Genomic DNA, 11,135 nt, shown 5'->3' on the forward strand with positions numbered 1-11,135 from the left:
AGCGCCAAAACGGTATTGTAATAGAATTGACAGAATCTGAGAGCTGAATTGTTTTTATATAAAAAATAACCTGCTCTGTCTAGTCTGTCGGTCTCCGTGTCCTCTTTGCTTCGCGATTTTTCTGTGCGTGAGAAAATGGATGTGTGGCGTGAGAGCGTCTGATAAGTGCGTGGTATGAGAAGCCATAGCGGCACAACAGGGAAGAAACAATTTTCGTTTTATACTGACTTTAACTAAAAGGAAAATCACTTGTTTGTTTTATAGATAATAATTTAATGCGAAATTGCACTTTAAATGTATAGTTCACTCAAAAATGAAATTTTGTCATAATTTATTCACTATTTCTTTCTTCTGTGGCGCATAAAGTAGGCCTATACATTTTTTATTCCATACAATATAAGTTAATGGTCGCCAAAACTCTTCAAAATATCTTCTTTTGTCTTCCGTAAAACAAAATATTATGAGGTTGAGTAAATAATTGCAGAATTTTATTTTTTGGGGTAAACTATCCCTTTAAATTACGTGGTTACGCTAAACTCACCAAATAGATAATTATCTAGAAGTAATAATGGCTTCTGCTTATATAATTTTCCTTTGTAAATCACTTTGGATAAAAGTATCTGGTAAATGAATAAATGTAAATGTTTAGCTATTTAATGTTACATTTTGATTAAGGACCTCATTACCAGTGATGATGTGCTAGTGAAGTGGTTTAGTTGAAGTCAAGAATGCATTCATGTAATTTAGGCCTATTTTAAGGGGGTGTAATGTAGGCCTAATAATATTAGTCAACCATTCAGATGCACATATCGGTCGACTTAATCCTAATATTGCGGGGATTACGTTCCCCCTCAATGTCAGTGGTGGTTATGACTCTGGTTGAATAAGGACAAGGCAGGCTTGGGTTTATGCACAGACCATTTAACGTTAACCTTTTCAGCTGTCATCAGATCCATATCACACAGGGTCACAGTGTTTTTTGGTTTAAATGTCACTGCCGGATGACTGTAAAATATGATTTAAACACTCAGCGCATGTAGCACATTATGTGCAGCAGAATGTAATAAACTAGCTGGTTGATAAACTCGATCTCATCGAAATACAAAAACAAGCACTTGCCCTTTAAGGTTGTGAGGAGTAACGGGTTTCCCAGATCGAGGCGCATTGACGTCAATCGTTGTTTGTGATTGGTCATAACCTTTTCCGGTGAGGCATCCATCCATCCAAGGACTGTGGGAAAGCCAGTGTAAAAGAGTAAAACACGTCGACAAACTCATCGAAGCGTCTCAGGTATGAATATTTAAAGGTAGAGGTCTTCGCTGTAACGTTTGTTGATATCGATGTGTGAGTCGACCGGCTCGTAGAGAGGTTACTGTAATGCCGTCGGCTTCCGTTGTTGTGAAAATGTAGCTTGCAAGATGGCGTATTTTGCTGCTTGACAAAACTAGCTACAGATAACCCAGAGCTGCAGGTTTACGCTGTTTAACTTTTAAACACGCGCTAAATGACCTGTACTTGCATCGGCATGTGTTTTCTGCGCTAAAATAATGTTATGTTCACATGAGCGAATAGCGTTATATTCGTGAGATGCCTGTGGGGATGTGAACTGCGCATTTTATGAGCTCAGGCGCCCGGACTGGGACCAGGGACCACAGCATACCTGACAAAATGCAACACTTTCTGATTATTTACATGATAGCTGAGAGACATAGCTGGATTTTCTAGTCTAGATATGTAGCATGTGCGAAGTATGGGAGCCATGTTAGCCGTTTAACTTGTTTCACTTTGACAGCACCTCCTTTGAAAGTGTTTGAATGGTTTATTGGTTTGCAGCAATATGTCTATTTATTAGCACTGGTAGTTTGTTTTTTGTTTTATTAGGTTATGATCACGAGGTCACATGGTCAAGGAAGACCTGGTAATGTAAGGGATTGTTAAAATGTCAACTGTTAGGCCAGGATAAGTCATGGAATTGAATAAAATCTTGATATATCTTGGTATTTTATTCAGTTGGAATTTCATCAGTTGGGAAATTCTCTTTGTGAGTCCAATCTTTTCAAAATTAGTTTTCATATCCCATAATGGCAGATGACTGGAAATGTAAAATGGTTAAAATATGTGGGAATATTGTAACACTGTAACACATTTGAATTCACAGAATTATTTACTTATACTGTTGACAGGATTGTTGGAGATGATTTTAACCAGAGGAATATCTACACTTGATCTGATAATGAGAGCACACGTGTGTGTGTGTGTGTGTGTGTGTGTGTGTGTGTGGCCTGGTAAATCCTACATTATGGGGACAAACTTTGTGTCATTTTTGCAACTATGCAACATTTTTGGTCCCCATGAGAAAAAACGCTTATAAAACATACTAAGTGATGTTTTTTGAAAATGTAAAAATGCTGAAAGTTTTCATTGGTTGGTAGGTTTAGGGTTAGTGTAATGGGATAGAATATACAGTTTGTACAGTATAAAAATCATTATGTCTATGGGAAGTCACCATAAAACATGAAAACACAGTGTGTGTGTTTAAAGAAGATACAGAATCCAGAATGCTTGACAAATGAATGCGGCTCAAACCAGGAACATACAAATATATTAGATGCGTGATTTTAAGAATTTCCATAACAATGTGGTATGCACTGGAGAAAATAGTTTGTCTTTAGTCAAAATCTGAAAATGTGCTTCTTCCTGGAATGACATTCCTTCTCTGATGACGTTAGTTTGAAGGAATTTCGAGAACATCCTTTAACCACCTCCCTCCACATGTCAGTCGGCTACAAGCTCGAGATGGCGAGGAGGTGTGCTAAAATCAAGCCCTCTCCTCTATATGTTACAATTTGTTGTTTGTCACAACAGTTGTTTGCAACTTCTGATTCATGAGGACTTCACAATGAAATTGCACTCATGGCATTACACTACTCTGATAACTCTTCGCATTTCACTATAAAACTAGTTGGTCCAATGACATTTAGGTAAGGTTTGGATTTGCTCCAGATTTCTTGGGTTTCATAAGCTGATGTGAATTGCATGTTTCTGGTCAGCAGGTCACCATGGCGTCCAGCAGTACGAGCAGTGAAGAAGAGAGGAGCTTGCGGGAGTGTGAGCGTTACGTGCAGAAGCACAACATCCAGCAGCTGCTGAAGGAATGCATTGTGCAGCTGTGCACCGTCAGGCCTGAGAGGCCCATGCTTTTCCTCAAAGAGTGCTTTGAGAGGCTTGAGAAGGTTAGTCATTTTCTTTGGAGTAAAACCACATAGGCTTAGACTCTTTACAGATGTTCTTTACTCTTGAAAAGTGAGTTTCAGTGCCGTGAACAAAGTTTATGTCTATCAGGAGGAAGCAAAACAGATCAGCAACCAGCAGAAGTCGAGCTCTCGCTCAGACTCCCGAGAAGATGAGGTCTCTCCTCCCATGAATCCCGTAGTTAAGGGCCGACGACGCCGCGGTGCCATCAGCGCAGAGGTCTACACTGAGGAAGATGCAGCTTCTTATGTCAGAAAGGTAACTAGCTTCCTACTTTTTCCTAGAAATTTGTATTTTAAATCAGAACTTGTTGCATTTACATGTCATTCTTTCAAAATCTTTCAAAATAATATTATTGGGATGCTGAATTCTACTTTCCCTGCAGTTGCTGTTTACTTAGAAAACGTTCTGTTTTTACAGGTCATTCCTAAAGACTACAAAACTATGGCTGCCCTTGCTAAAGCGATTGAAAAGAATGTGCTTTTTGCCCATCTTGATGACAACGAAAGAAGGTAACACATTTTGTTTTTGAATAGTAGATTGAATGATTTAGTTTAACTAATAAAGTATTTCATTTACTGAAAACAACTTATTTTTCTCTTCACAGTGACATATTTGACGCCATGTTCTCAGTCACCTACATTGCAGGAGAGACTGTCATTCAACAAGGTTAGGCTTCTTTTGAGGAGGAGCTGATTGTGTAAAAATGGAAAGAATATTTAGACTAATATATTGTGTTTCTAATTTCAGGGGATGAGGGTGACAATTTTTATGTTATTGATCAAGGCGAAATGGATGTAAGTGCAATTCTAAATTGATGTTGAATCAGGATGTAATATAATAATACATACATGTTTTTTTTAACTTGGATAGAGTTATTAAAGTGCCCCTATTATGCTTTTTCGAATATTACCTTTCATGTAGTGTGTAATATAGCTGTTTGTGAATGTAAAAGGTCAGCAAAATTTTAAAGATCAAAGTTCACAACAAATAAACTTATTGTAAAGATTCTGAAGATTTTGATTCTGAACTGCCGAAACGAGTCGTCAGTCTCACTTCCTGTTACGAATCCATGTTACACTGTAACACATTTGCATAATGCCAGCCTATGATCTTCATTAGCTGCCTGCGAACAACGTCTAAATTAGTACTTTGACGTGCCATCAAACTGTAGTTGTAGCTGAAGCCTGGAAGAGTTTGGTTCATGTTGTCGTTTTCTGCGCTGTGAATCCACTTTGCATGCACTTCAAAGGATGAGGATTCAGGCTCAAATTGACACGGTAAAACCAACACCATGATTACTGTTTGTATCACTGTATACACAAGTGCTGAGGAAGCCTCCGGAGCTGAAATTCAGATATGGTAATAGGCGTTTTGTCTCCGAGGGTTTAGAGAGCCTGAATCTTCGAACAAACCGTTTTCAGACTCTTTGAGAAATTAGGTCATGTGCAATGTATATTATGAAAAAATAAAGTGTTTGACCTTTGGTGCTATTGTAGGAAACCTCCAAAACACAATTAGGATCCTTTAAATTAGCATAACAGGGGCTCTTTAACATTTGGAATGATAATGACTGAGATATCACTGTTGTTTTTGATAGGTGTACGTCAACAATGAGTGGGTGACCAGTATTGGAGAGGGTGGCAGTTTTGGTGAGCTGGCTTTAATCTACGGCACTCCCAGAGCTGCCACTGTCAGAGCAAAAACTAACGTCAAGCTGTGGGGAATTGACAGAGACAGCTACAGGAGAATACTCATGGTTAGTACACTATTTAACTGATAATTGCATGGTATGATATCATACAAACAACTTTTACTTTTTAATTTTGAAGTGTTTTGTGATTTATTAAATTTTTTTTATCATTTGTGATTTTTACCGGTCTTGTATTTTATAAAATGGCCACATTTTCTTTCTCCTGCTTAACTTTTTTTATTTTTTATTCTGTGTTTAGGGAAGTACTCTAAGAAAGAGAAAAATGTATGAGGAATTCCTTAGCAAGGTCTCCATTTTGGGTGAGTTTAATGCATTTCTTTTTAGGTTATGTATATTTGCAGGCTTGTTTTCATAGTAAACTGTGTAAAAAAGCAAAACAAAGCATTTGCTTTTTGTGGCAGTGTAATGCAGCTCAATAATGCTGTAAGCAAATCTTGTGAAGTGCTCACTGATGACATTCTAACATCCTGTGAGCAGAGTCTCTGGATAAATGGGAACGGTTGACGGTTGCTGACGCACTCGAGACAGTCCAGTTTGAAGATGGCCAGAAGATTGTTGTGCAGGGTCAACCGGGAGATGAGTTTTTCATTATCCTTGAGGTAACTTTCCATGCTCTTTTTTTTACACTGTTCTCATCAAACAAGTCTTTGTTAATTAGAGTCATATGGTTTTGTAGACTTTTTTTATCTTCACATTTATGCACAATTACAAACACAAGTAAATAATGAGAACGTAATGGGAGAATAGATGTATTGATTTAGACTTGTGTCCTCAGGGCTCGGCAGCAGTCCTGCAGCGGCGGTCGGAGAATGAGGAATTTGTGGAGGTCGGAAGACTCGCACCATCTGACTACTTTGGTAAATGTGTTTTTCTTTACTCTCTGGAAAGCTTATCCCAGTCATCTCCCAGAAATTCTTTTGTTAAAGGGATAGTTCGCCCAAAAATGATATTTAGCCCATGATTTACTCACCCTCAAGCCGTTCGAGATGCATATGTCAATCTTTTTTCAGACGAACACATTTTCAGTTATTTTAGAAAATGTCTTAGATCTTTCAGTGGTTATAGTGTGAAGCAATGGGGTCCAGCTCGTTGTAGTCCGAAAATGAGCATGCATTCTCCACAAAAGTAATCCATCCGGCTCCAGGGGGATAAACGAAGGCCTTCTGAGGGTAATCCGTGCGGTTTTGTCGTAAAAATATACATATTTAAAACTTTATAAACGAAAATAACTGGCTTCCGGTAGCGGTCGACGCGCGTTCACGGAGATAGATGCTGGCGTATGACGTAGAACGAACGTGACAGCGCAGCCAGAGAGCAGAGCAAAACAAAACTCTACGTTCGTTCTACGTCACGACGCTTCCTACGCTACGTCCTACGTCATACGCCAGCATCCATCTCCATGAACGCGCGTCGACCGCTACTATTTTCTAAAATAACTGAAAATGTGTTCGTCTGAAAAAAGATTGACATATGCATCTCGAACGGCTTGAGGGTGAGTAAATCATGGGTTTAATATCATTTTTGGGCGAACTATCCCTTTAATGTAATTACATATTAGCCGCTTTTCCACTGTCTAGCCAGGGCTAACAACGTGCCGGCGGGGCCAATAGCCTCGGACCTCAAGCGCCAAGCTGCGTTTCCACTGTCGGGCCAGTAGACCCGCAGCGCTACCTTGAGTCTTTACTTAAAGACTCCGCCGAACACTTTACTTAAAGACACTGCCGAGGACGGTCCTAAGCCCGTCTGCATCATGTATGATTTGTCTACGTTCCTCAAGCAGTCTCTGGTATTTTCCATAATCATATACGTATTTATTATTGCAATGGTTAGCATAAGTAGCCTTTAGCATCGCATAAATATATTTCTGCATCATAAGGTGATCAGAATCGGCATCAGATCGCAATCGGAAGTTATTTCAAAGTCTCGCTGGTGTCTGAAAGTGAGTTTTGAGCTGAATTTCTTTTTTAAATGTCTTAAATGTTGAGGTTAGCTGATAGTCTGGTATTATAACATGGGAAATGAGCGGTGGCGTTGACCCTCACTTGACTCAGGGAAACTCCGCCTTTGTTCAAGCCCCAGTTGGCCCACTTTGGACCCCGATGAGGCCGATCAAGCCCCAGAAGTGGCAGTGGAAACGCGACTGGCCCTGGCACGCACTAGCACGACATTGGCCCAACAGCGGAAACACGGCTATTGACTCCATGTACAGTGTCCATTAGCGCACCTTAATGTGTTTGTTTCTCTGTCGCTCTTTTCTGATTTCCCTCCATGTGTTTCATCAGGTGAGATCGCTCTGCTCATGAACCGGCCTCGTGCTGCCACCGTGGTTGCTCGCGGCCCTCTGAAGTGCGTAAAACTTGACCGCCCCAGGTTCGAACGCGTGCTCGGCCCCTGCTCAGATATCCTGAAGAGAAACATACAGCAGTACAACAGCTTCGTGTCTCTGTCGGTCTGAGGCACGCTAGGCTCTTACCTCCTCAATTGCAGGGTCCACCAATGCAAATTTGCTTTATTTTCTTACTTTTCTTTACGCATTTTCCAACACCCAGGTGCCCATTCACTTCAGTGTTCTCTCTCTGTCTGTCTGTTTTTTTCCGATTTGTGCCGTACCCTGTCGCATTTGAATCCATCCTAGATTTACCATAAGGCCGATTGCTAGTTTTGCCTGAGAAACGAGCCAGTCGTTGTGCCACAGATGCCTGTCACGTGAACAGATGTTGAAATAACAAGGTCTATCGGGATTTTCTCTTGCGTCCGAATTGCTTCATGTTTCTGTATAACAGTGTTTGGAATGGAAGGAAAACAGTGGCAGGACTGATATTCATGTAGTGTATTTACTCAGTATATAAGGATGTATCTTAATTGAGCCATCGAGTTTCAGATGCAGTTTTCCCTCATTAATTTCAAGCGTTTGAATATAGGGAAGCCAAAGGCATAAATCCATGTGTGTTATATTGTTTTCTTGGGGGTACTGAAGTTAAAATGTCACCGTGTTTATCATGGTGATCAGCTTTGCTCTTTTATTGTTATAGCTGCACATATATAGTGTATGTAAAAGATTATATATTAGAAGTAAATGACCATACTATTTTTTTTGCACAGTTTGATGCTTTAAAAAATGCTTTATATACACCTGCTGTATTTCATTGTGGCATTTGATCCCTTTGCATTGGGCTTTGTTTATTTTCCTTTGGGCGTTTTGCTATACACACAGGCTTGCTCTGGACTCTTATTTAGAACAGGCCAGGACTAGTTAAATCTCCTTTTAAAGTTGTTTTTTCTTTTCTTTCTCTTTTTTTCTATCGCATTTTCTCCCTTCTGAAATGCCACATGCTGCAAATGCTTTTATTTGTTTGTTTCCCCCACGCAAAGGCCGTGTAATCTTATTTTATTCAACATCGTGTTTATGGCGGATACAGAAAAGATATTATATTTGTATGTTTTGTTTAATTGTTAAGAAGAGTTACAGAAATGTAATGGTTAATGAAATCTGAAGCTTTCTGAGTACGTGAGGATCCTCCTCAACAGGAAGTAACTACTTGGTGACCTCCTTGACCCACATAGATCCCATTAGGGGTTCTCTCTCGATTAGTGTATGCGAACTGCTTCGAAACCCCAAATGTCTTGTTTTATTTATTTATTTTTAACTGAAATAGTCTGGTTAATAAACAGGGCAGGTCTAAGAAAAACTGTTTTCAAATAATCACTGTTGTTTTTAGAGTTGAGATTTAGTCCTTTTCACTGTTGAGATTTAGATTATTCACCTTACCTATATAGTCAAATGAAAGTCTTAAAACAGGGACAGTATTTGCCGCTTGTGTTGAGTTCGTGGTGTCTGTATGCCATTAGGGTTGGGATCCATCAAATGTTTGGAAATCGATTTGCGATCCACTACTGCCACCACCTTAATCTCAATCAGATATTGTTCTTCGAGTTCTCCGAGTTGTGTTTTACTGGGTGGTACAATAGTGTTAACAGTTGCTGAAGGTAGATTTTAATTATCGCACAGAGATACTCTTGTATTATTTGGAAATAACTGATGTGAATTTTATTTTTGTTTTCCACACATCTTGTGTTATGTAATTACAGATATCCAGCTCATTTGTACAACAGACTCATGTTATTGAAAGCAAATTTGGGTTTCGAAAAGTGCCTGATTTCTTTACGTTCATAATGCAAAGCCAACAGACGTTTTCTTGTAGTTATTTTCCCCCTAATATATTCATTAATATTCTCTTGGCTCGTCACCTGTATTATTTGTAATCTGCAATGTTTTATTTCATCTGTATATCCAGATCCTCTGAGCAGTGTAATTTATTCAGACTTAAAGCTCCAGTAATTAAGAGTTTGCACAGAACTGTCCCAAAATTGCTGTTAATTGAAGAAAGATATTATAAAGAAAGACTTATATTTAGTGTGTGTTTTTATCTTCAATATCTGACTCTGTCCTATTAATAACCACATGGGAGAATTGTTTTCACTTTACTCTGACGCTTGATTTGAGAGCCTTACAGCATGTCAGTGCAGATGTCTAGGAAAAATAAGATGTTTTCTGACATTCACAGATTTCTGCCCCTCTAGACTAGAATTTCAGAATCAGTCAAATCTTGGTGCTGTAGCTTTAAAAACACAGAATTTGCACCCATAATTACAGGGGATTCCATATAGCCTTTTGATTAACCGTTCCACTGTCTTTTCAATGAGTGGTTTATGCCTTATGATGGGGTTGAATAAATGAACATGTTGAAATTCTATATTATTATGAGTCCTTAATGTTAAACTGTGACACCCGAAGATAGGCAAAGAATTGCGGATTAGTCTACTTGTTATTGCTCATATATGCATTGGTCTATTCATTTAACTTCATTTGATGACAAATGACAAAAAGCAAATCCCTTGTTTTCTGTAAAATGCATCATTGATGTTTATTGTAATTCTCTCCCCTTTATGAGTGGATTAAATGATTTTGTTCCTCTGCAAATTTTCTGCTTACCTTTTATTAAAAAAAATTTTTTTTTTTTTTTTTAAACAACTTCAGGCCATGTTTCTTGAAGATCATTCAGTGGTCACTGGAAATGTGTTTGTATTAGCAACCTCTACCCCCCTTTTTTTTTTTGTAGCCTGCTTTTCATTACCTGGTTGTGACTGCCAATTGTGTTTTCTTCTGGAGTTTTCAGTAAAATTGTGTTCTAGTAAGTACAGAGGAATTGATATTTGCTCATAAGCTTTGCCACCAGAGCGTAGAGACTCCTGTTCACCCATTCTTCAGTTTAAGCCCTCAACACAGAGAGTTGTAAAATGTCGAGGGACCATTTTTCTATTATGCTTTTTTGTATAACTGTGTACGGTTTGATTTCATTGGATGTGCTCAAGTTGTAAACCTTTTGGTATAGATTGTCCCAATGGCAGGTCAAGCAATAAAATGATTAATTCTTGAATATGTAAGCGTCTTCTGTTTTCTGTGCTGTTTTCATACATCAAAAGTATTTCTGAAGTATGTCTCAAGGACTACAGATTCAAATATTAACTCTTACATCCCACAATGTATGATTTGTTTATTAGGCTACATATTTCGACATCAAATACCAACATTGAATTAATCCTAATGGATCAAACTTCTATCCTGCTGAAATCTACCTGTAGGCCCTGTGAATCATTCCCACTTTTCACTCCATAAGCAACATCCCAGACTTTTAAGACTATACTGTGTGTAACATGGAAATTACAGCAATAATGTTCTCTTTTACAAAATAAAATCATGTAAGCGGCTGTTTTGTAGAACTCTGACGGAGATGTTAATCTGGATCGATGACTGCATCCAGTTGTTGAAATGCCTATTTTGAGGACTTTTATTTCACCATTTCATGAGAGTTAATGGGATTTTCCCAGAGATTTCTGTCATTTTGCCCCACCCTGCCGTCCACACTCAACAGACAACTGTCATTCCAGCTGGCACTGGAATGACAGTTGTTCTCTTAACCCCGTCACTGGTGTACAAATCTCATTTACATCCACTATTTCCAGTTTCTTTAAAGATGTAAACGTGTTTTTAAGAATTACATTTTAATGCGAAGCGTTTACTTTGTCTATAACATGAATATTTTCACAGACGCATCATAATATTAAAATGAATAGGAGAGAAGAAAAGCAGATGGGCTCCTCACGAGAC

At 38.6% G+C, this 11,135-nt stretch overlaps 1 protein-coding gene across 2 annotated transcripts; it reads left to right on the forward strand.

The window, feature by feature from the left end:
- The first annotated feature begins 1,163 nt into the window (after window positions 1-1,163).
- On the forward strand, window positions 1,164-10,404 carry prkar1aa (protein kinase, cAMP-dependent, regulatory, type I, alpha (tissue specific extinguisher 1) a). 2 transcript variants are annotated; one of them, XM_084434694.1, is made up of 11 exons: window positions 1,164-1,290; window positions 3,054-3,233; window positions 3,343-3,510; window positions 3,673-3,764; window positions 3,860-3,921; window positions 4,003-4,049; window positions 4,853-5,011; window positions 5,205-5,265; window positions 5,444-5,565; window positions 5,742-5,823; window positions 7,249-10,404. In XM_084434694.1, exons 2-11 carry the CDS (start codon window positions 3,060-3,062, stop codon window positions 7,419-7,421), a joined length of 1,140 nt encoding a protein of 379 aa, XP_084290820.1. In that variant the 5' UTR covers window positions 1,164-1,290; window positions 3,054-3,059; the 3' UTR covers window positions 7,422-10,404. The 2 variants fall into 2 exon arrangements, with proteins under 2 accessions (XP_084290820.1, XP_084290821.1); XM_084434695.1 differs by having other exon boundaries at window positions 1,189-1,290; window positions 3,051-3,233.
- The last annotated feature ends 731 nt before the right edge of the window (window positions 10,405-11,135 follow it).

Source organism: Rutilus rutilus (assembly GCF_951802725.1).
Source record: "Rutilus rutilus genome assembly, chromosome: 1".
Lineage (NCBI taxonomy): Eukaryota > Metazoa > Chordata > Actinopteri > Cypriniformes > Leuciscidae > Rutilus > Rutilus rutilus.

Coding starts and splice junctions, on each gene's coding strand:
- prkar1aa (XM_084434694.1), top strand. CDS start 3,060: ATGGCGTCCAGCAGTACGAGCAGTGAAGAAGAGAGGAGCTTGCGGGAG. Junction 4,050..4,852: donor TTGATCAAGGCGAAATGGAT/GTAAGTGCAATT, acceptor TGTTTTTGATAG/GTGTACGTCAACAATGAGTG. Junction 5,824..7,248: donor CGCACCATCTGACTACTTTG/GTAAATGTGTTT, acceptor GTGTTTCATCAG/GTGAGATCGCTCTGCTCATG.